Source organism: Zalophus californianus, chromosome 1 (assembly GCF_009762305.2).
Source record: "Zalophus californianus isolate mZalCal1 chromosome 1, mZalCal1.pri.v2, whole genome shotgun sequence".
In the NCBI taxonomy this organism is placed as follows: Eukaryota; Metazoa; Chordata; class Mammalia; order Carnivora; family Otariidae; genus Zalophus; species Zalophus californianus.
In genome coordinates, this window is record NC_045595.1 from 140,246,655 (window position 1) to 140,274,436 (window position 27,782).

General features: G+C 37.4%; 1 protein-coding gene across 3 annotated transcripts; it reads left to right on the forward strand.

The window, feature by feature from the left end:
* CLDN16 (claudin 16) lies at positions 1-26,780 on the forward strand. 3 transcript variants are annotated; one of them, XM_027586212.1, is made up of 6 exons: positions 1-90; positions 5,999-6,211; positions 18,137-18,239; positions 22,326-22,490; positions 25,151-25,342; positions 26,049-26,780. In XM_027586212.1, exons 2-6 carry the CDS (start codon positions 6,098-6,100, stop codon positions 26,186-26,188), a joined length of 714 nt encoding a protein of 237 aa, XP_027442013.1. In that variant the 5' UTR covers positions 1-90; positions 5,999-6,097; the 3' UTR covers positions 26,189-26,780. The 3 variants fall into 3 exon arrangements, with proteins under 3 accessions (XP_027442013.1, XP_027442012.1, XP_027442014.1); XM_027586211.1 differs by lacking the exon at positions 1-90 and having other exon boundaries at positions 5,900-6,211; XM_027586213.1 differs by lacking the exon at positions 1-90 and having other exon boundaries at positions 5,900-6,211; positions 22,365-22,490.
* Positions 26,781-27,782: the final 1,002 nt, after the last annotated feature.

The following is a 27,782-nucleotide window of genomic DNA, read 5'->3' on the forward strand; positions in this document are numbered from 1 at the left end:
ATGCACTGCTGCTGAACTGAGGTGTGAGTTTTGATGAATGATTCACCGAGTTATCTCTGAGACTTAAGTAAGACTCACATTCTATGTAAGGTAAGAGATAAATGAAGAGCATAAAATTTCCAGGACTTCCTGCTCTCCCAAGCATTCTCCAAATTGGAGAGTTCAAGTATCCCATCATGAACTTATTCATGAACTCTCTACCAATGGTAGTCCTTCCTCTATCTGAATATCTTCAAATATCTTCAACGTCAAGAAACCCAACAGAAGAGACTTCTTTTCAGTCATTTCTAATTGTTGGAAATTTTTCCCTTAACTGAATCCAATTCTGCCTTTCTATACTTTTAAATACTTTCTACATTCTCTGAAGCCTTCCAGAAAGATCATTTCTTTCCCATACGGCTCTCCTCTTATTATTCAAAACCCACTATCATGTTTACTGTCTCCTTTATTTAGATTTAAAATGCCCTCTTCACCTTAACGTTCTGCGGCCATATCTAATATGAGATGCCTATGAATCTCCTCACTAACTACACTAACTGGAAGCTTCTCCTCTAGATGGGCTCTAGTTTATCTTAAATGGTGGTACTCAGAACTAAACACACCAAATCCAAGCATGACCTAGCCAGGATGAATAGTAGAATTCAGTCTAACATCACATAAGCTTGTACAATGGGCTTTTCAATTGGATACATTTTAGTCTTAGTTTCAACTGAGGTCACTAGATGATAAGTACCCACAGTCCACAATGAGACCAGAGACCCCAGGCAGACATTGCAAAAGAGGTGTCTTAGAACCTGTGTCACAACTCTTAGGGACCCAGCTATCTCAGCCCTGTCTGCCTACCTTCCAACTCCCGCCACCATACCGGGCGAACTGCAAGAAAGGAGATAAATTATTAGGAGACATTTTTGAAGACAGCTGGTGGTATGTGTTGAGTCCCACTTCCCTGTCACCATGGAGAAGGGTGAGAGTTCCCACACCTCACTGTATGCCTAGGGAAAAGGGTTTCGACTCATCTACTCTGATATCATAATTCATTGATTGCTTCTTATTTTCCAGGCACTGTATTAAGACCTTGAAAAATGTTATTTATTTCTCATAGCCATCTTAGACAAAATGTATAATTCTTATTTTATTGAGCAAGCAATTAAGTAGCTTTCCCAGGAGCTCACATGTGTTAAGTAGCTTAGCCTGCACTCGAGTTTGCCTGACTCTGAGGTCCAAGCTTTCAACCACTGATTTATTTTTCTATTAGTTATAGTCAGCATGGCCTTTGACCATAGCAACTGATTTTACTGTGCAGGTTTTTCCAGTGAGCACTGGGCAGTTAAATAATGAGTGAGAAGATTATTCATAAGTTGTGGAGTAAATCAACTATTCCTTCTAAGGACTTGTATTATTATAAAGAACATAGATAGAAGGGACAGTTTGTGACACTAACAGAAACAACGGAGTTAACGTGAAAACCACTTGCTGTCTTTCTCAACGGAAAATGCAGAGCTGCTTCTACCTAGAGGCCAACAGGAGAACTGCAGTCTTTCCTCTTGTACAGTGAACTCCTTTCACAGACCAGCAGTCCAGCCGCTAGGTTAAGGATGCCACTCACCTCCTCACCAGGTGGCTCTAAAGCTTCAGCCAGGAGCAGTGTGGGTCCAAGGGAACACAGTGTATATGAATGGACCAAAATGTCTTGGGGATCATGCAGAACAGAGAGCTCTGGAGCTGCAAAGATAATAGCACACCTTCTACCAGTCTAGGATTGATCCTGGGGGACCCTGGATGGTTCAGAAAGACCAAGTCCAACCTTACTTCCTCTTCTGTGAAATGTGGGAGCTGAGAGGATTCAATCCAATTTAGCTGATATTTGTTAAGACTTCCTGCATGCCAGGCAGAATTTTCAGCACTTGAGATCCACTGGTGAACAAAACAAAGCTGTCCCCATGAAGCTCAGATGAGATAATGCATTTGAAAATATTTTGTAAACACTGCTGTGCCACATGCACAGGAATAATTGTCCTTTGTGTTTCTACTACATTGGGACGCCCTGTTCGTTTCAAACTAACGTGCCTAGGCACTGGTTTTGGAAGTGCAACTATAACTTAAGGCTGAATTCAGAGTTACCTGAATGGAGTTGTTCACTTCACACCATGAGCCTGGCTCTGGGCCACTCACTTTTCACATTTCATAGCTTTATTGAGACTTTTTCAGTTTTAATTGTCTACAGTAGGTACAATTCTGATGATCATGATCATATCAAACTCTCCTATTATTAGCAGATAGTAAGTTGGCCGCATGCCTTAGACACACACACACACACACACACACAGAACACACGATATTGTACACTCCTGCATGCAAACTTAGAGGAAATACACATTCCTTTTATTAAAAACAATTATGTACAATAAGTCTGGAATTTGTTAAGCTACCAATGATTTAGATAAACCTGAGAAGGCTCAAAATGGCAAGTAACACTGTTTCCATACTGCTCATTCAATGAAACTGTTAATCACAAAGAAATCTAGTTCAACTATATTAAAATCACAGATAATATAAAAATAAACATTTTTGCAAAAACACTAAACATACTAGAATTCAAAGTCACAAGTTTTGATATATAACATATATTCCTCTTCGTATTAATTTGTAATGATGTGTATAATACAATTTATGACATAATAAAAATTGTAACAGAGTTCAGCAGCCAAATCATTTACAGTTATCACTATAAAACTTGAAATTAAAGTTTCCAACTGAACAACAAGCACATTAAAATAGCAGTGTTGAGCTTGCTGGTAGCGTGTTACTTAGAAACTCCATCTCAAAGAACTCAAGATTATATCTTTCACCTTAAGAAGAAACACAACACAAAAATGTAAGCAGAACTGAGGACAGTAAGGGATTGTACAAGCTGCCTCTTTCTACCCACCCCAGTTTTTCCTTAAATTCTAATCTATCTACAATGCCCATCCCTCCAGACTTCTAAAATGTAATGGATCTACTTTGAATTTAGGACAACCTTTCACATTGGAATTGGAAGTTTCAACCGTATTTGGGGGCACAATTCTAAAGGTCTTGAAAAGACAATATAAACTTTTCTATGTCATATAAAATATAGACAATACAGACCTAGTCTGGCAAAGATATTTTGTATTTACTATTGAGCTTATGAAGATCGGGACCAGGTCTTCCATCTTCCACGTTTTTTGTGTCCCCAGAACCTAGCCTAGGACTGAAGTCAGAGTAGTCTGTCCATAAATGTGTACTGCACAGAATGGAATTAAACCGGGATTGAGTTGATAAAGCTAATTATGGGAGTCTAGAGCATGGGCAGAGAGCTAGAGGGATTTGTCGGTATAGGCTTGTGAGTGATTTGTTCTGCTTCTACACCCTCCATCTTCACAGCTGCCTGCACATTGAAATCTTCCTTAGAAATGCACACACATTCCACCATGAAGTCCTTCCTACTCTATGAAGTGTGGCTCTTCCTCTCTTGGATCCCCTTTCTTTTATGGCTTCACCCTCAGAAATAACATGGAAACCTGATTTGTCTTATGTTATTCTCTAAAAGTAACAAACTTTTGATTCTGGAACAGTTCTATAGTTGCAGGAATAGTACCTCCACCTTTAATCATTAACAATGTCCAGTACAACTTGGGGAATTAATAAATTAAGTTACAGTCTATACTTTTCCTGTGGAAGAATCTCTGATTTCCCAAGATACATGTGTGCATGTGTGTTTGTATGTAGATCATACAATGTGCTCAGTGTTTTCTCCCTCTCTTTGTCCTCTCCATTAAGTCCTGATAACTTGGATCTCATTGGTATTGGTACTCATGAGGGAAATGATGGCACCAAAGATACGATTCTGACATCTCCCTGCCCACACCTTTGTGATCTATAGTGTTTGACTCCGAAAAATAGTATGCTGGTTTTAATCCTGATTTTTCTTCTGTTCTTCTTAGTCTCTCAAAGCACAGTCATCTATTTCAGAATCAGAATTTTATACAAGACATTTATAACATGTGAACACCTGGCACCCCATGCCCAGTTTCCTGAATTCAAATCTTTGAAGGTGGAGCTCCCACTTCTGCAGTTCTAACAAGTGGCTTTGGAAATGGTAGGGCGCAATGAAGTTTTAGACCCATTGCCCTGGGTGCACTGTTAGCAGGACAAGTTCATTGTGAAAGGTCTTCTGGATGGAAAGCTAGCTGCTAAGTCCAGAACTTTTCCTGTAATGGGTTGTGTGCTTTTGGAATGGGTTTCCTCTCCCAGATCAATAGAGCATGAATGTTTTAGATTTAGGGCACAGAGAAAGATTTGTGACTCACCAAAGTAGCATGTGCATGGTAGCTGCCATAGGTAATTCCATTCTTTGAAAATGGGCACTTTAAAAAACAAGCATTATTTTTCCCAATTTTTAAGTAAAATAAGTCAATAAAATAAGTAAAATTGAAAGCATCTCTAAAGCACCTTACAAATTAATGATTACCGTTAACATATATATCCTTGTTTATGGTGACAGTTGGTTTATAGTCCACATATGGTTTTACATCAACTTTTACATTTAAGTTTACTTTTAAGTTTACATTTATATATTTGAACACAAGTGAATTAAAATGAGAAAATAATGAATTTAATTATAAAAGCTTATTGTTTTAATATACACTCAAAATATATTGTATCAATACTGATTTTAGCCTTTTACCTTAAATAGTATAACCCAATCATTTTTAAGTTGGAAAAAAAAAAAGGAATCCTTCCTTGAGCTGTTCCTAAAATAACTATCTTAGTGGCTGATTCTTCCCAAAGTAATGACCTATTTGTAATTCTTCTCCTGTTCCTCACCAACCCCTTCTTTTTCTATCTCCCTCTCTCTCGGATTAAGAAACATGCAAAATAGTTTTTATTATTATCACTTAAATTTTGTGTTTTAGTTTAGAGACATGTATCTGATGATGATAAAATGGTGTATGTATGCTCTTTTAAGTATTTTTAAAAGACTTCTGGTTATGGAATATTTATGCCCAATAAGACCACCTGCTCAGGTATAGGTGAAACTGCAGTTGCCCGCACTATATCAAAAACTTTTTAAAGAATCCTTTTTCCTAATATAAACAGGATTGTTTTTTACAGGCATTCACACAGTGGTCCATGGGAGAAAAGTAATCTTATAGGGAATTCTTGGTCATGTTGATGTTTACCATTTAGCTACTTTGGTCAGATACTCCTCTAAATGATATACAGACACAGTATCGTTTAATGCTCACAAGCATCTCATGAAGATGGCACTCATACCTCCAATATTACCGAAACTACAACCCAAGTGCCCTCAACCTCTAAGCTTCAGAGCCAGGATTTCAGCACAGAGCTGGCTGGATGAAAATGCGCAAGTCCTCCCTCCCGCCCTGTGGTGCCCAGAGGTTAGGAGCTGTGGCTCCACCTGGGGCCAGGCGCTAGAACCCCTTCAAGGGGCTGCTCTGCCCAGCACCGTGGAATGCAAACTCCCTGGAGCTAGCACTTGTTTGGCATAGTTGCACCGGTGGCCTGTCTGTCTAAGGTAGTCAACGCATATTAAAATAGTCCTCATAATAAAATAGCACGCAGTCAACCGTGTAGCCTCCTTACGGAGGTGGGGAGGAGAATAGCTCACTTTCCCTGGAGGGCCTGAGAAAGATCAGCTTACAGGCGTCAGCATGGGGTGTGACCCTTCTTCTTTCTCTCCATCTTGGCCCTGGCACGTGCCTCGGGTGACCATCATCTGACATCAGCCCACAGTCCGGGCAGAAAACGTTACCAGGTCTCCTTTTCTCTCCCACCCAAGACACACTCAGCCTTTTCACTGACCTGGCTTCTGATTGGAGGCTGGGTGCTTTGGATAGTGACCTCCAGGACCCCTCTGTGGGTCACAGCCTGTTCGCATTACTCTGACCACAACTTAAGACGTCTGCAGTGGGCTGTGAGGAAAAGTAAAAGCCTGGTGTTTTCCCATCCCCAGGTAACAGAAGCTCGGAAGCCTGACAACGTTCCAGCCACCTGAGTGGGCCCAGGGCAGGCAGCTGCCCATGTGTCCCTTCCAGACAGGCTGCTCGCTAAAATGAGGGATCTTCTTCAGTACGTCGCCTGCTTCTTTGCCTTTTTCTCTACTGGGTTCTTGGTTGTGGCCACCTGGACAGACTGTTGGATGGTGAATGCTGACGATTCCCTGGAGGTAAGAAGTCAGCACCTTCTTTTTCTGACCCAAGCCTGTCCGAATTTTCTCTCAGTCCCACTGTCTCAGGACACTTACCAGGACTAATGAAAGAAATAATAGCCAACATGGACGGACTTACTCCTTACTTACTACTTGCTGAGTCTTACCTTATTAGCTCATTTAATCATCACAGCTAATCTATGAGGTAGGTGGTGTTGTTATCCCATTTTATAGATGAGGTAACTGAATAACCCCTCTTTTTTCAGCAGGATGAATTCACACAAAGGTAATCACATAACTCCTGTCACTGAGCCCTCCGGAAACTCACCTCTTCCTCCGCTGCCGATGCTAAATTGAATAACATTCCAGTGACACACTTTCTGACAACCAAACACTTTCTAATCTTGATTATGAGTAGCACGAGAGCCTCTCTTAAGAAGTGATAATGTAAGAAATCGAGTAATCAAACAAGGTATATCAAACTTACCCAATTACTATGCAAGAGAAAAAATGTTATTTTAAGGAGTTTCCAAGTAGGAACAACTACTCTGAGGGAAAGCAAGTCTTTCCAGTGGGTCCTGAAGTACCAGGGACAGATAAGGATTTACAAAACCCTCTCAAAAATAAGCTGCTCTTGGAAGCCAACTGCTATGTAAGAAATGAGTTTGAAGCATTTTATTTTTCTTACTAGAGAAGCTCAGAAAGAAGCAATTTTGAAGTTTATAATAATTTCCTGTGGCTAGAGGAATCTGAGAAAGGTAGAACTGAGTAAAAATCTAATCTTCAAGATCAGATACTATTCATTAGTAAGGCTTCAGAAAGCATGGGTAAGAAAAAGAAACAATATATCAGGAACTCAAAGACTATATAGCAACCCAATCTGCTCTCTTATGTACATCCTGAGGGGAACAATTTGTTCTAACAAATGCTATAATGTCACCTCTATGAAGTTTAGGAAAGATACCCAAGAGCTACTTTATATATTTTCCCCTAATTTTATTTATTAGACTCCCAAGTTGGAGTTAGAAACGGAAAGTAATAATCTTTCTATTTTGATGTGTATTATTTTTGCATTTATTATTATTATTTTTTGCTTTTAATTTTCCTCTGGCTTCTACATGGCATTTCAAAACCAACAGAGTTATTTATAAATGCTTCTTTAGAGCCAGAAATTTATGTTTCTGAAAATTGTGATAGAATTGAATCACTGCAAAGGATGTCTGCTATATGCGAGTCCAGTGATGTATTTTATCTGGCTGTGCATATAAGTGGTGAAGGAGACACAGAACGCCCTTTGAACAGTGCTCAGAGAAAAGCACAGATAAAAAAGTCTTCTGCCATTAGCCCTGCAACGTGGATTGCCAGTAGCAGGAGATTAATTTAGAAATATGTTGAACTAGAGCACACTCAAAAGTCATTTTTTACAAATATGCAAAACCTCATCTAAAAGCACTGTTAAAATATTTTCTAAAACAATTTGAAAATCTTTCTGCCCAAGCTGACAGCATTACTAACTTCACTCGATAAGAAATGGAAGTTTAGAAAGGGTCAGACCTTGCTGAGAGAGATTGAGAGTCCTGGCATTTAAAACGCCTTCTTGCTTTGATTACAGTATTCAACCACTTTGCCACCTGCTCTGTGCAAGAGCACTGCTAGTTAAAATGAATGGAATGAGCAGCCCAGGTTGCTCACCTCGAGTAAATCCTTGCTAACCTTGGACAAGAGTTAGTATTTCTTAGCTTCTTTCCTATTTCTCATACTTAAAATGTATCACACAAACATATCCCAAGAAGCCTCCACATTAGAACAAAAACCCTGAAATAAATTAGGCCTCTTCTCTCCTACAATCTCTTTATTTATCAATATTTTTTAAAGGGACATGGATCTCTTGTACTAATTGCTCCCCCAATTGGCCAGTATATAAAGGCATACAATTATCCACAGATTTGGGGGTTTTGATAATCACTGTCTCAACTCTAGTGTTCTCTCTCCTTGCTTCCTTCCTATGGATGTATTATCTTTGGTTCCTATTAACAGCTCACTTTAAACAACTATTGGACAAAAGTTGACACAACAAAAGTGCTTTAAAAAAAACCCTACCTGTGGAGTATTTAAACACAAAGGAGTATTATGAATTTTTAGCTTCGTTAGCTTTGTTAACCTTCTAGGGTGATGTAGGCATCAGAGTTGGAAAATAGATTCTACAGTTCCATTCAACATAACGAATACGAAATGTATGACATATAAAAAGTACTACGCTAGTCCTACTAGGGGAGGCAGAGATAAAACGAGAGTGGGTCCTGCCTTCCAGGAGCAGACATTTAGTGAGGAAAAAAGATATACACGAAACTATAATGAAAGGCATAGGCCAGTTCATATTTGAGAAAGAAATGAACAATATACCATTGGAGCAAAGAAGATAGAATTATTATGAACTGTTGGGGACGTTGAAGCAGGTCTCAGGGAGGAAAAGGCATTTGAGCAAATCCTCCAAAAGATGCAAAGGATTTCAAAAGGTAGAAACGGCAGCAGGGGACTTGCAGACCAGAGGACACATGGCAAAAGTAAAGAATGAGCAAAAGCTCAGGGCTTGTTAGAGGATTTTTAAGGTGAATAACCAGGGCCAGCCATGAGGCAGAAAGAGCTCAAATATTCTTTTGTCTTACTACAGAATACTCAAAATAGTATAAAATATTACTTTGCCTTACTCAGGCCTCCCTTGAAGAGGGAAGTTCTTTGCATGAATTAAAAATGTTAGGAAAAAAAGAAATGGGCCCAGGAATAGCACTGTGCGCAGCCCCGACCCGGGGACAGCGGCCCAGAGGCCCCGGCCTGCTCCTTCACTGCTGATTTTCCTGTTTCTCCGGGAAGACCACATGGTGGACAGAACTTGGGCTTTAAGATTATTCCAGCCTGTGTTCTCCTTCACTACTGATTTTCCTGTATCTCCGGGAAGACCACATGGTGGACAGAACTTGGGCTTTAAGATTATTCCAGCCTGTGTTTGCGACTTACCTGTCGTCTATTGAACAAGACCCGGCTCAGTCTTCAGCTCAGTTTCTTTAATTATAAGAGGAAGTAAACTGCATTGTTTCAAAGTCCTTCCTCAGTCTTCACATTCTTTAATAACACCAGGACTCCTTGACTATGACTGGTCTGCAATCCCAGAGATGTAGCCCGTCACTAAAGGACCGATGGTGTCTGCAGCCTCCCCCCGAAATTTCCATTAGGAATCCAGTGCGAACATTCTCCATTTCTCTGTAACTTCATATGCCCGTCCTTCCTGTCTCCCATCCTCCTTGTCTCCTTATTTATTTCTTCTTTCTGTCCTTACTTATTCTTTTTCTCTCCACTCATTTTTCCTTCATCTCTGTTTCCTTCCCCTTCTCTCTCCTTTTTTTTTTTTTCTTTTCTTTCTATCTCCCTTCATTCTACAAATACTGATTGATACCTCTGTGCACCCGGTGCTGCGGTGGGTACAGGTTAGGAAGGAAGATGCAACCTGGATCTACCTTAGGTTACTCCCAGCATGCGGGCAGAGACAGACGAACAGAGAACTACAGTATGTTGTCACAAGTGCCATCATAACAAAGAACTCCCAGTGGCCAGCTCGCCCAATCTCAGATAATGAGTAAAGGCAATCCAGAAGAAGAAATACCTAAACTAGGACTTGAAGAATAGGTGGGTGAGGGAGAAGTGGAGAGTATCCCAAGCACAGGAAAGAGTATGGGCAAAGATCCAGGTAAGAGCAATATTTGTGGCTTTAGACTGTCTCAGCATGGTAAGAATTTCCAGTATAGGAGGGAGTATATAGGAGCTTGGTCATCAAAGGCTTTGGTTCACGTAAAATTTAGATCTTTTGCAGTAGAGAAAGGTGCTTCACTGAAAACAAACAAATGCATGTGTTTCACAAAGATCGATTATTCTAGCTGCTTGTGGGGAATGGTGAGAATGGGTAAATGAAGTGTAGGGAGACTAATTGAGAGGTCTTTGCCATAGAACAGAAGGGAAGCGATGGTGGTCTGGACTATTGAGGCAGCAAGCATAGCGAGATGTGTGAAGATATGGGAAGCTCTAAAGAACTACAATCAATAGGATTGATAGTTGCATGTGGGGAAAGAAGCTGATTTGGGGGAGAAGTCAAGGGTGAAATCCCCTTTACTGCTTTTAGGCAATTAGAGGAATGGTAACGTTACTCACCAAGTAATTAAATGGAAGAGAGCTAATGTCTATAAAGAAGTCATCAAGCAGCAATGTCCCTGGACCATCCCACTGTTTTTTCCTCATTTAGATTATGATATAGCACCTCAAGGGGTCAGGAAAGAACGCTTTACAGTGAGGAAGTTCACAGGTTGGACTTGATGTTCGAGGACCTGAGATTAAATCCCACACTGCCAGGCAATACCTGTATACATTTAAATTGCAGACATTTAAATTGCTATAAAGCATATTTCCTCCTCTGTAAAAGAATAATAATATGCACATCATAAGTGTCCTGTGAGGATTAAATGAGCTTGTGTATCTAAAGCATTTACCACAATACCGGGCAAATACAAATCAGTCAATAAACAAGAGATATATTATTGTCTATTTGCAGTTTATTGTGTTGTTTTTGTTCTGGAGCAGGAGATGACATTTTGTATAACGTTCACTGAAGGGAGAGATATGAGATTTAAGTTCTATTCCTGTTTTTGCTATTGATTCTCTTGGAGAAATTTTGTTTACTTCTCTGAGCTGTGGTTTGCCCATTTTTATACTTAATGACTGCTCCCTTTTTGTCTTACCAGGGAAGAAGGAAGACAATAGAGACAAAATAGCATAAGTTACCCATTGTATACATTTTAAAAAGAAAAATAAATTGTGAATTAATAATATTGTTAATATGTTGACTAATTTAGAAGATATGTAATTCTTCATTATCCACACTGAAATAAGAAAGTTTTTTCACAAAGTTACTGGTCTTTCAATTATCAGGAGGAAAGAATGTTTTCACAAGATTAATCCGTTTTCAGTTAACCTTGTGTTAATTATTTACTGAGAACTTGCTATATACCAAGCACTATTATGATTAAAATTTTATTACTTCAAATGAAAGTTTCTAATATTTGGATTTATTTTACCCCCATAACCAGCTTCTCCCCTGGGATTTCTAATTACATTAATGACGCTACATTGTTTCAGACATAAAATAAATATTAAAATTATACCTAGCATCTACTCTGATTTTTTATATACTAGTTCTATTTTCAACTCATTGTGAACTCCTTCAGCAGCCCCTGGCGGCTGCAAATATTCTCTCGTTCATCTCATGATCTCCTACCGCACCCTAGCACCAACTTCCAAATCATGGGAACTTGTGATTCACATGAATTGATTGGGCACATATTAAGATACTTGGCATATTTATGAAAAGAATGAGTAAATGAATGAAATATAATGTGAAGTGATCTTTGGAAATCACACACTGAACCATGAATGAGAAGTATCTCTGTAGGGAGACCACCACCTTTACCCCAGCAAGATTTTTTATCTTACTACAATTTAAACTTTTTTCAAGATATGGGTTTGGTTCCTCTTTTTAATAAGATAGGAATAAAAATCTAATTCCCTGGGAGGTATAATAAGGTTGGTGAAGAGTGCATTCTGGCCCAGAGAATAAGGCTTTTCTGCCTGGTGCTTCATATAAACACAGAAATGAAGAAAAGGAGAGAGAAAAAAATAAATGAATATTTTATTATCATTCACTCAACGTACACTGTGATCTGTCACAACTGATGCAATCGTCATTGCAAAGTTGTGATACCATGCTCTCATAAGCATTCTAAAATGATTAAATATGTGACTTAAACAAAGTAAACAATAAATGTTAAAAGTGAAATATTTACATAGTTTAAATATGTAAATTAGGTCATATAACCATGAAGGCCACAAAAATTATATTTTACCTAGTAAGTATGCATTATCTCATTCTTGCCATTTATACCTCTAGCCAGTGCTCCACAAATAAGCAGGCAGAACTAAACGAAATGTAGTTTAGCAAATAAATTCATGGCGCCTAAATGGAGAGGCAAGGAAACATCTATTATGCTTATTTTAATCTTGCTTCCTTATCATAAATACCGGTTTTGAGTTCTTTTAGACCCGGTATAGCAAGAAAAATAATATAAAGTATTCAAATAAAAGTTCAGAATTGTAGTATAAAAAATTCAAATGGCTTTCATGTTAAAATTGAAATTGTTTCAAGTCATAGTAGTAAAACATGCTACTTACTATAGTATTAAACCTTTTGCATCTTAATAAATGTATTTAAATACTAGAAAGAGGTAAGTTGCGTCTTCAGTGTTCAAGTACATTAGCACAAGAATGGCAACAGTGATGTAAAATGCATAAATTCTTCTAGTATGTGAATGCAAGGTGGTTTTTAAAATAATATATCTTCATGACTTATTTTACTGTTCTTTTGGTTTACGCATACTTCCTCCTATATGTATTATATTTACACATACATCCCACTGCACATACATTTATAACCTAATGCATATTGGCAAAGAAAAATCTTATTTGATAGTGGTCAGCCCAAGATAGATATTTACAAGCCTATTGTGTGTGTGTGTGTGTGTGTGTGTTTGTATATATATATATTTTTTTCTCCCACGTAACTGGTGAAAAATAAATGCCAATGAATTAAAGTATTTTTAAATTTCTCTAATTCTCAAAAGATAGATAAAATATTTGGAGACAAGACAAACACATCCAGAACTACAGGAAACAAGACAAGGTAGGCAAAATTGTGTGTTGCTGCTTGTAAATATTTCCGGAGTGATAAGGAAAGAAAAATTGGCAAAGACTAAGATAGAGAAGCCTTAATGGAAGGCTACTAAAGAGATCAGAATAAGAAGTCTCAGGATTAAGAAGCTAATTTAAGTTACTATAAATTCAACGGGAAGATTCATGGTTAATACAGGTTCCTAAAGCTTTTTCTGAGTGATATCCTGCTCATCCTGAGTCCTACGGTAAACACTTCCCAGAGCCAGGTGAGTAGATAGGGTCCAGGTGGACAGCAAGTCAGTATAAACCCTGTAGTCTAAGTAATAGTTCTCTGACTCCCTGATTCAGCTGTTTTGTCTATTCAGTCAAGTCAAAACCACATATTAAGCATTGACTATGAATATACTGTATCAGCTAGAGTTCAAATGAGAGTCGGTGTGTGTGGATTTGAAAAATTGACCTACTTTTTTTTTTTTTTCTCAATAAACATCTATTGAGCATCTATTATGTTCCAAGCAGGAGGGTCTGTAAGCTCCTTGAAACAAGGTGCCACACGTGCTTTGGTCCCTGCTGTATCCCCAGCATTTTGTTAGTCTGTTGCCTGACACATGACAGACACTCAATGAATAAAGTTTGAAAGATGACAACAGATAGACATGGGAGACAGATGTACATAAATGTACATAAAATAATAATACTATATTGTAAACACTATAGAATATGAACAAATTATGGTATGATCTAAGAAGAAATTAACTCCAGCTGGAGAAACTGGGAGAACTTCATGGAGGAAGGAGTATCTTTGAAGTGGGACTTGAATGATAGGTAGAAATTTGACAACTTGAAGGCAAAGGAAGGTGTTCTCATTATTATACACCAGGAGCAGGAAAGTTACATGCTGTTAGGAACCGGGTAGTCAACATCCATGAGAGAGGAAGACTGGGTAGGGGGGTGAGGAACCTGTGAGCACAAGCCCCACCTAACGGGAGTAGCCACTTAGCTGCCGCTAATTGTTGTTATGTGGAACTGAGGAGTCCAGGTGGCCAGAAGGACCAAGTTTCCAACAGAAGCCAGAAATCTGGACTGTTCTGTAAGATCTCTATGTTTTACTATTGTAAGTAATTAATATCAAGAGACTTATGCTGGCCCCATGTTTGTGACTTGTACTTTTATTGTTACATCTTGGATAAACTGAGCTCTCCCCGTTGAGATAATCTGTTTCTTGCTTCAGGATTAATAGATATTCATTGAAATAATGTAGAAATTCCTATTGTATCATTATCTATATTTATTAATGCATAAATTGCATGTTAAAAGAGTAAGCTTAAAATTAGAATCTTCTATTTTGAATGATCCTGTAAGATAAGAATTATTAGTTAACATTCTGCATTTTTGCCCTTTAAGAAAGGTTAACCATAATATTTTAAGCCTCAGTCTGCTTTTTAAACAGAACCTTGTCTTAAAACTTTTAAGAATTTAGATTTACTTGCCTTTTAGGAAGTTCTTAATAAGCTAATAAGCCGTTGTATAACCCAGGGATAAGTAAGTGAAGATTATATATTACAGACAAGGAAGGGCTTTCCTAAATATGATAAATAACATAAAATCTTTTAACCTTGTCTTTTGTGCACAAAGGCACCTTTAAGGGTGTCTCCAGTAAGTGCTATATTAACACAGAAGTTTAGTTAATTACAGCCACTATTCTCACGTACCTTAACCAAGTGTGAATACCAAGCACTCTCATAGTGTGCCCCAGAGCATTAATACCTAATGAAATTGGATTCCTTGTTTCCTCTAATGAGCTCATTGCTTTTCTAAATATGGTCATTGCAGGTAAATGATCAATAGCTTTGAAAATGACACCACTGCTGGATTATTTTGCCAAAAGACTCTTTTATTTTAGTGTAAAATGAGTATTTTGAGTATATATATATATATATACTCATAAAATGAGTATTTTGAGTATATATATATATATATATATATATATATATATATATATATATATCTCAGTTTCCTTTCTAAAGAAGCTCATATATAACGAGAAATACCACGGTTGGTTGGTTGGCTTGTTTTAGTGGCTGTTAGACAGCAGGAACTGTGGACAGTCACTGTCCGATTGTAGAGCAGTGACTTCGAATCCGCATAACCTGGCTCAAGTCGGAATAAACTGGGTGCAGTATGTTCCTGTTAATTGAGAGACCAAAGGGCGATAAGCTATGAGAAGGCCTGTTTTCTATTATGGTGTAATAGTTCCCTACCAGTCATCTCTACTGTATTTGTTTCCTACGGCTGCCATAACAAATTACCACAATTTGGTGGCTTCACACAAAAGAAATTTATTCTCTCCAAGTTCTGGAGGCCAGAGGTTTGAAATCAAGGTGTTGACAGGGTTGTACTCTTTCTGAAAGCTCTAGAGGAGAATCCATCCCTTGCATCTTCCAGCTGCTGGGGGTTGTCGGCATTCCTTGATTTATGGCCACATGACTTCCAATTTCTGCCTCTATGGTCACATTGCCTCCTGCTCTATATAGTCTTTCATCAAGACACCTGTCATCAGATTTGGGGCCCACCCTCGTAATCCAAGATGATCTCCTTATCTCAAGATCCCTAACTTCATTACATATGTAAAGTCCCTTTTTCCAGTAAAGGTCACATCCACAGGTTCTGGGACTTAGGACATGGACATCTTTTGGGGGGCCATCATTCAACCCATTATATATACCTTTTTTCTCTTATATAACCCTTAGTTAGTAATGTTGAACACAGTCACTATTCAGGTTGTTATAATGTTTAAGTACTTTACTAAGATCATTTATGAGCAAATCATTTATATTATGTGTTTGTAATTTTTGATTCTTATAACTATCTTAGTACCATTTCCTTTATACAAATAAGAAGAGTGAGGCTCAAAAAAAGTAAGATGTAGCCCAAGGATACAACACACCTAATTAGTATCAATTTAGATTAAATGTCTATTACTTTTTTTTCTTTTTAACATATAATGTATTATTTGTTTCAGGGGTACAGGTCTGTGATTCAACAGTCTTACACAATTCATAGCGCTCACCATAGCACATACCCTCCCCAGTGTCCATCACCCAGCCACCCCATCCCTCCCACCCCCCACCACTCCTGCAACCCTCAGTTTGTTTCCTGAGATTACGAGTCTTTTATGGTTTGTCTCCCTCTCTGGTTTCGTCTTGTTTCATTTTTCCTTCCCTTCCCCTATGATTCTCTGTCTTGTTTCTTAAATTCCTCATATCAGTGAGATCATCCGATACTTGTCTTTCTCTGATTGACTTATTTCGCTTAGCATAATACCCTCTAGTTCCATCCAAAAGTCTATTACTTTTTTAACCATAGCTTAACTTGCATGCATATCTAAATTGAGATGTTCACATCTTTCTTTAGAAATTGATATGTTAAATTTCACAAGGTGGACCTTCTTTGTTAAATTTTTGTCCCCGTGTTTCCTTAGGCAGATAATATTCCCAAACTCCAAAACATTCCTTCAGATTTAACCTTAGGAGGAGTAAGCCAAAGTGAGGTTTTGTAGAATAGTAGCCATAGGATGATATTAAAGTTAGGGTTTAACACTTCACTCAAAGCTATCTTCCAATTTCCAAAGCTAGCCTGAAATGAATTTGGAATTTTTTTTAAATGGGTTTTTAAGTATACTGCAGTGCTTAAGAGCAAACACACAGCTGCATTTGAGTCCTATCTCCTCCACTTATTAACTATGCTTTCTTGGGGTTATCACTTACCTTTCCTGTGCCTCATTCTCCTTATTTGTAAAATAGCTGATAATAATTGATATCTCAAAGGATCCTTTAAGGAATAAGGGAGATCATAATATACTTAAGTAGTAACTGCTTCATAGTATAGACTCCATGTAGATTTTTTAAATTATTACCAACTAAGAGTATTTTACATATAAAGTGGTAATAGAAGCACAACATTAAAATCTGTGGTTGAGTGGCGAGCAGTGCAATTTTATCTGGCTCACAACACAGCTTCAAGGCAGAACACGGAGCAGAGAGTTTCAAAGCACAAATATTCCCAGATATGGTTTGCTTTTGCAGATCAAAGTGTTTTTATGTTCCTTCCTTCTTTCTTCACACCAGTTATGATCTCCCTGCTTTTGCATTTCTCTTCCTACTTTGTTGTTTATTCTTTCTTTAAGGAAAAAACTTCAGCTTTTCTTTTCCTAGATAATTCTTGGTTAAATTTTACTAAACTATTCCCAGAATTCCCAGGTAATGTGAATCTGTAATTGAATCAAGACAAACAATCATATTAGCTCTGTTCCATATGCATGAGCTGTGTCAGGAATATTTGAAACTATTTTCCGTTGGCATGTTTACAATTTTAAGAAATCTATTGTGACTTGCAGCTTATGGATAAGGTAGGGAAAGCCTGAGGACACTGGTATCTTGTAGCTCTAGGTGGACACTTAAAATCATCTGCCCAGAGTTTCTAAGTAAAAGTGGTTTATGGCTGTCTGATGGTATGAAGTTAATGCTTAATTTGTTCACATCCATCTCATAGCTTCAACATTTGTAGTGTGTCAGTGGAGCAAGGAGGAAGAAGTTGTGGGTCTTCATATTTGATTTACTGTTTTCTTTAGGTATCGCTTTCTTTGGCGATTATTGTAAATTTATGAACTTCATATATAATAACACCTTTCTTCATGGAACTCAGTGTTTACGGTGAGCAAAAATTAATGTACATTCTTAACAGACTCAGGATGTCAAAGTTAACATCCATTGTTAGATTATTTATTGATTGATTGATTGAAGAACAAATGTCAGCACAGGAATGCCAAGAACTGTCTCCATGTTAAACTACGACTCCATGATGGAACCAGCCATAAACATTTGCATATATGTAATGGTGATTTTATCTATGTTGAGCACCACACGCCCTGCCCGCCTCCTCCCCACCCCCCATCAGGAAGTGAATTCATTTCCCTGTGAGGAAAGCCTTTAGCTATTAGTGCTTAAGGGAAAATACTCTAAAACACTGTGTTTATTGTAAATGAAATTCCGATCACGCTTGCAGCCACTGTATTTTACTATCAAACGCACAACAGCCAAAGGTCTTCCTTTGATCGAGGGGAGCTGAAGTGTGTCTGCGTGAGTTGTTTCACATGGTGTCTTCTCCAACATCTAGGTGAGCACAAAATGCCGAGGCCTCTGGTGGGAGTGTGTCACGAATGCTTTTGATGGGATCCGCACCTGTGACGAATACGATTCTATCCTTGCCGAACACCCCCGTATGTATGCCGTAGTCAACCCCTTTTCCAGGGACAGGGTACCAAACAACACTGAACTTGGGTTTCCATTGCGTATTTTTATTTTCTACAGTCTATGGTAAAGTTCTGTCTAATTTTAGATGTTTCGATTAAAACATTTAGTTTATTTCAGAAATGTGAATTGAAACATTTTGAGCATATTTTATCTTTCTCTATGTATTTATACATTCCTTTAGGGTAAAAATATTAACTTGTTCATCTCTGCTCCCCCAAAGGGCCTGGCAGAATGTCTTAGGCACAGTAGACTTAAAGTAAACACTTTTTAAATTGAAATGAATTCTTCAGGGTGCTGTGATTTGAGGATTAGAGTCCACAGATTAGATGAAAGTTATTTCAGAGCTGTCTTTTAGCTGTGACCTAAGTCAAATAGGAAGTTTACAGTAATTCAACGGGAGATTTGCTGAGAAAGAGAGAAGGTGAAGTAGAGGGGCAGAGACAGAGAAACAGAAAAACAGACATGGAGATAGATAGGTAAAGAGAGGCACACAGACAGGGATCAGGGAATGAAAAAAATCAGTGTACACAGGGTTAGCAGGTAAGGTAGAACCAGGTCCTTCATCTTCCCGACCTTTAGCTTTAAATTTTAATCAGGTTAGCAAGATCCACATTTCTATGAAATAAAGAGATTTCATAAGTTAAAAATGTTATCATTGATTCTCTCAGTTTTTCTCCATAATGTTTATTTATTTATTTAGAACATCCAGTCATGCCAAGAAATACGGGTGCTGTTGTTAAAACTAATTGGTTTCGGTCTCCTACAAAGCATAGGATGAGGTACAGCAGGGAATGGAAATTTCTTTTCTCAAGATAAATGAAAAGCAAACCTGGGAATGTGACTTTTCCCCTCGACAGCTAGTTCAGTCCAGGGATAAGCACTTAAAAGGAGCAGTGGTTGAAAATATCTTCTGCTATTCAGGATTTGAGTGTTCTTTAATCTAATTCCTAAGGCCCATATTTCATTTTCTTTAGGGCCTCTTAATTCTTTCTCTTTTACCCTCCTTGGGCTAACCTAGTTCTACCTACAAAGAAGCATGATATGGTCAATAAGAGTGTAAGTTTATGTGGACCCTAGGCTATTCCAGAAATTTAGTCCTATGATGAGGGTGAGAAAAAAAAATTTTTGAACTTCTAAATATTGTTATGTACATTTATGCAAGAATAACAGAAAATCACTCATAAGCTTACAGCACAGAGAAAACTGCTGTTTATATTTTAATATTTCTTTTTTAAATCATTTGCCTATACTATCTCATCTTTTTAAATATATTCTTACCTATTAATTTCAAATAATATGCTAAAGATTCATTACTTTTATTTTAAAAATTCTATCATATGCTTAGACACAACAGAGATGAAACTGTATTCTAAGAAAAGAACATAACTATGCCCTCTAAGTTAGGATATTACCTGTGAGATTTCACCTTTAGTTTTTGGTATCTTTTATAGAATCACAATTAGATAAACTTTTCCATTGTTCTATAGACCTAGAGTATACAGACCCAGACAACTTTTTTTTTTTCAGGACTCTTGTTGAATACTCTGTCCCCAAATCAGAATGTTTAACATTATTCTAGCAGCCAAATCTCAATTTCCAGAAAGAAATTCCCAGAAAGAAATTCCTGGCTGGTTAGCATTAGCCATCTGCCCGCAGAGCTGCCCTCTTGGAACTGGGCTGGCCATGGGGCTGACTGGATGACACCATAGGCATGAGTCTGGAAGTTCCACAGAGCATCAGAAATCGCACTCTGGGGGCCCCTGGGTGGTGCAGTCAGTTAAGGTTCGACTCTTGGTTTTGGCTCAGGTCTCGATCTCAGGGTCTTGGGATTAAGCCTCATGTTGGGCTCTGAGCTCAGCAAGGAGTCTGCTAAAGTTGCTCTTTCCCCCTCCCCCTGCCCCTCCCTGTTCTTTCCCTCTCTCTCAAATAAATAAAAAAAATAAATAATTCTAAGAAGAGACAGAAAGAAAGAAAGAAAGAAAGAAAGAAAGAAAGAAAGAAAGAAAGAAAGAAAGAAAGAAAGAAAGAAAGAATCACACTTTGTGTGGGATCAATTGTTGGAGAGGGGAAAACCAGGGCCATGATTTTAGGGCATCCCATCCAGATAGCAATCCTGGCCTTGTTGGACCCAGGTTCTAAAAGGGGACTTAAAAATGTTTAAGGAAGGCACTCCAAAGCGTGGGACTGCTTGATTTGGGGTGCTGAGTAGGAAACCCACTTGTATATATTATTTGAGGTTCAAGAAGATTGTTGAAATATAAAAACTGATATCACCTAGTTAGTTACATATTTTTCTCTTTCTGAAATAGGCTTTGTATTTGGCCTAAATTAGAAATTTAAGTTTAAACCTTTTGAAATAATGCCACGTTTTAAGATCTTAAATATTCACCTATTAACCAGGTAGAAGTTGGGGCTCCTGGGTGACTCAGTCAGCTAAGCGACTGATTCCTGATCTCAGCTCAGGTTTTGATCTCTAGGTTGAATGGGCTCCACACTGGGCATGGAGCCTACTTAAAAAAAAAAAAAAATCAGGTAGAAGCTGATTTTATGCATTGATTTCCTCTCTTAGATGGATCATAAAAGTATTTTTTAAAAGATTTTATTTATTTATTTGAGAAAGAGAGTGAGCAACAGAGAGAGCACAAGCTGGGGGGAGAGACAGAGGGAGAAGGAGAAGCAGACTCCCCACCAAGCAGGGAGTCCAATGCAGGGCTTGATCCCAGGACCTTGGGACCATGACCTGAGCTGAAGGCAGACGCTTAACAGACTGAGCCACCCAGGTGACCCAAAAGCATTTTTTATTTTAAATAAATTGGCCACATTTTATAAGCAACCTATTGCTAAATAAACCTTAAATTTATCTTATCATTGAGGAAAAAGTATTTAAAATGCAAGGAAACCACAATCACTATGAAAATAAAACATAATTACTGTACCGTCAAAAGAATAAATTGTATCACTCCTCTAGTGGCTAAAATAGTAGTAGCTTTGACACAGGATCATTAACCTTCCATTTATGACAAAATTTTCCTATTTTTATTTTTTTAATTTATTTTTTAAAGATTTTATTTATTTCATAGAGAGGGAGTGTGAGAGAGATCACGAGCAGTGGGGAGAGATAGAGGGAGAAGCAGACTCCCTGCTGAGCAGGGAGCCCAATGTTGGACTCTTTCCCAAGACCAAGATCATGACCTGAGCAGAAGGCAGACACTTAACTGACTGAGCCACCAGGCGCTCAAAATTTAGCGTAACAGCTCAAGAGTTTTTCATAGTTGAGGATGCTTCCATTGCAGATGATGATGGCTACTATTCCATTCTGTTTACCCAATATACTCTTTCCTGGACCTTCTATCATATATTCTCATGTGGCCATAGTTTTCAATTTTGCTCAGTTGGCAGTGCAAGGTTAAAGGGTTAATATGGAACGTCGGCCAAGAAGGGTCACCACCTGAAGCAATGAAAAAGAATATGACCTGGCCTCTAGATACAGTTTTCTACTAAATAACAGAAGCTTCTTCTCCTAAAAACCTGCTGATGGCTCCCACCAGCCTGAATTGGCAAGTGACATCTTGAAGTATTTTATCCTGCTCCCCTATACTAAATTTTAACCAGCTATCAAAAGTATATTTTTCAATAGACCTTCAAACAAGTGCAGTGGGATCAGTAATTTCTTAAATATTTATTGGGATAACTTCTGCAGAAGAGATAGTCTACTTTGACTCAGTATTCACTTATAATACTTGTGAACAAGACTCATTCCAAAACAGGAAACAAACAAGGAAACAGTTACTTAGTCCACACTATATGCCAGGCATTTTGCTAGGGGGCCAGCAAGACTAAGTAATAATCAGTGCTTAAACAAATAATAATATCAATAATCTGTGATATTTTTGCATTTTATGAAAACATTCCATGTTCATGCAAATTTGAAGTCTAATTCTTGCAGTGGGTGTGTATTAATGTATGTGATTATCTGTTTTGGGGTGCACCTGTGTGCCTTAATGTGTTTCCTTCCTCTGACCACTATGTAACCATATGCCCTGATCTTCCAGTGAAGCTGGTGGTAACTCGAGCATTGATGATTACTGCAGATATTCTAGCTGGATTTGGATTTATCACCCTACTTCTTGGTCTTGACTGTGTGAAATTCCTCCCTGATGAGCCATACATCAAAGTCCGCATCTGCTTTGTTGCCGGAACCATTTTACTAATAGCAGGTATTCTCTGCACTAGTGGTGAGGTAGAGATGCACATCTATGGTCTTGAGATGAAGGAGAAGGGTGCTTGTTGTCAAGCAGTTCATTTTAGGAACATATGTGACCTGCTTTTCTAGATTGAAGGAATAAAGAACACATCCACCAACCCTACTTACTTCAGATATGGAATCAAATAATTAATTTTTGTTAATATCCCGGAGCAAAGTTTATCGAAGTCCTCAAACTACTTTTTAACCATTTTAAAAAGTTATATAATGATTTACAATTTTCAAATAATTTATTTTTTGATTATTCCTGAAGTTAAATCCTCAAGTAAGTCCCAAAGCACCACCTCCTTACCTGAACCCACTCCCACCAATTCTTTTTAGCAATGAACTTAATTGTGCCAAGTCCTATGTTAGACTTTTCTCATGTGCCAGGCCATTTGATCATAAATGTAACAATAAGCAGATTATATCTCCACTTAAGAAGCAGATGAATAAATGGAGTCCTGAAGGCTAATAAATCAAGCATGACTCATAAACAGTCAAGAAGCACTTTATATGGTGTTTATTGATGAAAGAGCAAGGTCTGTCATTAAATTCAGTTTAGTCTTCCTCTGTCACAACATGATGTCTTCTTAGGATCTTAATGCAAGTTGGGAGAAAATACACTGTCAAAGAAATCAAAGTGCAGGAAGATCGAAAACCAGTGGGCACACCCCTCAGAGGGAAAACCATCATTTTTTTATGGTAGCAGCCAAAAGTTAGCAAAGCAAATGCTCGTGGGAACATCAACAAGCAGTACAAGAGGAATGGATAGGGATTTTGGAACTAAAAATGCTTGGAGGGGCACCTGGCTGGCTCAGTAGGTAGAGCATGCGATCTTGAGTGGTGACTTGGAGCCCCATGTTGGTGGTAGAGTTTACTTAAAAAAAAATAAAAACTAAAAATAGATACGTGGAGATATATACGTGTGATGTGTGAGTTAAGCAACTGGCCTCCTTTTCTTGATCTGCAAGATAAGGTAAAGCCCCAGTAATAATATCTACACTGAATTGCTGTCATGAAAATCCAGTGTGGGTAGAGTAAGCATGTAGCAGAGAGCCTAACCCATCACACAGTCAAAACTGGGGCTTCCCTGAAGTTTTACACACACACATTGAGTCAAGGCCTGATGATCCTTAGGTTGTATTAAAAAGTCACAAGAACTTACTAAGCTTTCCTTTTTAAGTCATTTATTCCCATGTCCTGCCTAGTAATAACATAGAGCTTTTGTATGTAACAATGTGTTTTATTTAACAAATTTAAACATCATTTAATGCTATACAATTTTGCTCCAGAATACTTCTTGAAATATCACTAGATAGACCATTTTTTATAAAAAACCAAAACAAGCTAAATTAAAACAAAAACAAAGAAACAACGAATTGATGAAAAATATCCCTACAGGAATGGATGAAGAAATGACAAAATTAAATTTCCAGAGTTGGCCAAAGGCTTGGAACCATCATTTGAAATTAGTATGCCAAATATATTATATATAAAATACTAATTTTATGTATAAAATACTAATGCCATGCATATGATATGTTACTTATAAATATTTATGGCATACTATTTTTATATGGTATGAAATATATACATATTTCATATATATGTATCTATGTGTGTGTATATATAGAATTTTCCATAATCTGTAAATTTCATAAAGGAATTTCCATCTTAAACGTGTAGATTGCAGTATTATAGAAAATATGTGGTAATTTAAACCGTTATCTGAAGGTTTTATGTTCATGATCTGGTCCTTCTTAAAGTTCTTGCATTAAACAGTTGGGAAAAGAATGCAATGAAATGGTGAACACTATTTTCACATAGCCTTTTTGTCCCATAGTTCTCCACCTTTTTCCCTTGCATCTAAGCAATGATGTGCAATTTATACCTTTAAAGTGAGAGGACTCTAGTGGCATCATTTCAAGGCAGTCCGATTGTCAGATAGACTAATTCTGGGGATTAAATTTTGTTTAAAAGGAACAAAATTTCTTAGTTCATTCTTACATGGTGTGGGGGGGGGTGGATAAGAATTTATTTTACAATAAAGACAGTTTTTACTCCAGTTATTTGTTTTTGACCCTACACACTAAAATTATTGACTTCAAAAACATAGTTTCCTTATGGGTGCTGATTACGTAGCTGACATACCTTTAATTGTGGGTCTAGGTGGTGGGGCAGAGAAGAAATAGAATATCCTTAAAGACATATACTTTTAATTAAAAATCAATAGAGAATGAACATATGCTGTATATTATTTGTCTTAGATTTGGTGTTCTTTCTTTTGTTTTTCACATTTCGTTTTACATAGCACCTAAGAAAACATTGGAAAGAGGGAAATTAAGGAAAACCACAATGACCATTTTAAGTTTACACACACAGAGGAACACTACATTGTTTAATCTTTGTATTTCTCTTTATGTATAAACTGATACATAGTTTAGAAGAAATACAAAATAGAAAGCAAAAGGAAGACATAGAAGAGGTATCCAAAATTTGAGTTGTCCATAAATCCATAGCATCATTATTATCCCTCTAAATGATGCCAAGCATTTTGGGTAGTGGTCAGATCTCCTTGAATCTAAATTTGGAAAGGCCTGCATTATTTTTAGCAACTTTCCTTTCTTTCAGGTGCCCCAGGAATCATTGGTTCAGTGTGGTATGCTGTTGATGTTTACGTGGAACGTTCTTCTCTGGTTTTGCACAATATATTTCTTGGCATCCAATACAAATTTGGTTGGTCTTGTTGGCTTGGAATGGCTGGGTCTCTGGGTTGCTTTTTAGCTGGTGCTGTCCTGACATGCTGCTTATACCTCTTCAAAGGTAAGAACAAAATGAAATAACACACTTACTTGCCACCTGTATCAATCTTCCCAGCCCAATGGAAACAGATCTCACCAACACAAAATAATGTTGCCTACTTGATCCTTACCTATTATTAAAAAATGACACTTTAACTATTTCTGTTGTTCAAGGACAACTGATTTGCAATATTCATGTCTTATTACCTGGTTAGTGGTATATTGGGTGAAAAAAAAAACACAACAAACAAACCCACAGCTATAGGTATATCCAACATTTAAATATAAAATGATGACTTCAATATTTTCAGAATTTTATAGATCTAACTTCATCCAATCTACTAAATTTATATCTACAGTTAAATAGAGAGGTAGACTGAGAGCCAAGTCAAATATTTGTTGTTAAAAAATTTAATGTGTTACTATTGGGTTTTTAAAAATATCACTTAAAAAGCAAGAGAATCTATCTCCTCATCAGGAAGAAAGAAAGAGAAGAGAGAGAGAGAGAGAGAGAGAGAGAGAAAAGGAAATCACCCAAGTTTTAAATCGAAAAATAACTTTCCAGATGAAAATCTTTGATTTTCTTCTAGGATTCTTCTTAGATGATTCCTTCTTAGAATAGTTATATCCTTGCCTCTTTATGAGAAGAATGTGTAAAGTGAAATTTTCTCCCCAAAGTTTACAGAGTCTTATGATTTTATATCATGACATTTATCTCTTTCCAACAGATGTTGGACCTGAGAGGAACTATCCGTACTCCATGAGGAAAGCCTATTCAGCAGCAACTGTTTCCATGGCCAAGGGGCTACCATACGTAGCCCCTCGGACAGAGACTGCCAAAATGTATGCCGTGGACACGAGGGTGTAAAGTGCTACACGTCAGTCTGGGTGTACGTTACTGAAATAATCAATATGTTTGTGTTAATCCAGGAACACTTATTTAGACCTCAGTATGTTCAACTAAATCAATTGCTCAGCTTAATCAAGAAGTTTGACTCTCCCAACCCTGCTCCTTTTCTGTTATTCTCATATTCCCCCTCCTCCTTCCCACCCCCCTCTTCCACACGCCCACACACACTTGCCCTGTATTTTCAGATACGGTTGCTAGGATATACAAATGTTTGTTTGTGATTTCTGGATTGCTGTTAGAGATTGTGACATGGTGATATTCAAGTAAAATGACACTTTAAGACTAGAAAGCAACCTTTGAAAGAGGCCAGGGATTCTAATCTTTGAAGGGATTGACAGCCTCTTAGCAAATTCCCTGGCTTTTGGTTCATTCTTTGTGTTCTCATCTGATTGAGTTATTTGATAACTTTGAGGAAGATGATTCTTCAAAATTTAAGCTAGTACCGCAAACCCTACCATTACTCTGACCCTGTTAAAATAGAAAAAATAAAACAGCAGCTTCATATACCAGCCACTGGTGGAACGTAAAGATAAGAAGTTTCAAACTGAGGGTTGCTGGAGTGGTGGGGGGTGGGAGGGATGGGGTGGCTGGGTGATAGACATCGGGGAAGGGTATGTGCTATGGTGAGCGCTGTGAATTGTGTAAGGCTGATGAATCACAGACCTGTACCCCTGAAACAAATAATACATTATATGTTAATAAAAAAATTTAAAAAAAAAGATAAGAAGTTTCCCCTTCACATTTGGAATGTCAAATGCAAATGCTAAATTAATACCAGAACAGTGGTGACTTTCTTCCTCATTAACAACATAAGAGATATGCGTATTATTTTATCACTACTGTAATTTTGCCTATATATTGTCAAACTATTAGACCACAGCAACAATAGCTAAACTAGAGAGTTAGTTAATTCACTGATTGGATACCCAAAAATATTTCATGAATGCACTATATTAGAATTCACTGATTCAAGTGTCCTCACACCACTGGACCCTCAGCACCCAGCAAAATACATGTGATAAAATTTAACAAATAGTTGTTGATTGGAAGAAATAAAGGCTCACCACCCTTTACTGAAAATAAGATGAATTTTTCTCATAAAATGTGTACTTTTTTGAAAAAAATAGAATTATATATTTAATTATACACTTAAATCAGTGAATGATTGCTAATGGGATTTTATTCATATTCTAATGTAATCATCTTAATTTTTTAAATCATAGGGCTTTTTAAAAAGTTACATAATTTAATTTCAGGTTTTCTGATTTCTTATAAATCGCATGAATAGCATGAATACTCTTGTAGTACCGTAACAGACTATCCACTGAACTGGAAATTAGTTCTTTCGAAAATAGAGATTTAGTTGTGAATTTCTGAAGACCTCCAAAAAAAGTGTTTTAAATTTAAAAAGTTAAAAATCATGTGAAAATGAGAGGATGAAAACCTAATACATATATTTATGTTGTTGTGAATGGTGTTCATGACTTCACATGGCATCTCTTTACCAGTATTCTCAGGAGAAATTCTAAGCGAATCTTAGAATTAAAAGCAA

Coding starts and splice junctions, on each gene's coding strand:
- CLDN16 (XM_027586212.1), top strand. CDS start 6,098: ATGAGGGATCTTCTTCAGTACGTCGCCTGCTTCTTTGCCTTTTTCTCT. Junction 18,240..22,325: donor TATCCTTGCCGAACACCCCC/GTATGTATGCCG, acceptor CTGATCTTCCAG/TGAAGCTGGTGGTAACTCGA. Junction 25,343..26,048: donor CTGCTTATACCTCTTCAAAG/GTAAGAACAAAA, acceptor TCTTTCCAACAG/ATGTTGGACCTGAGAGGAAC.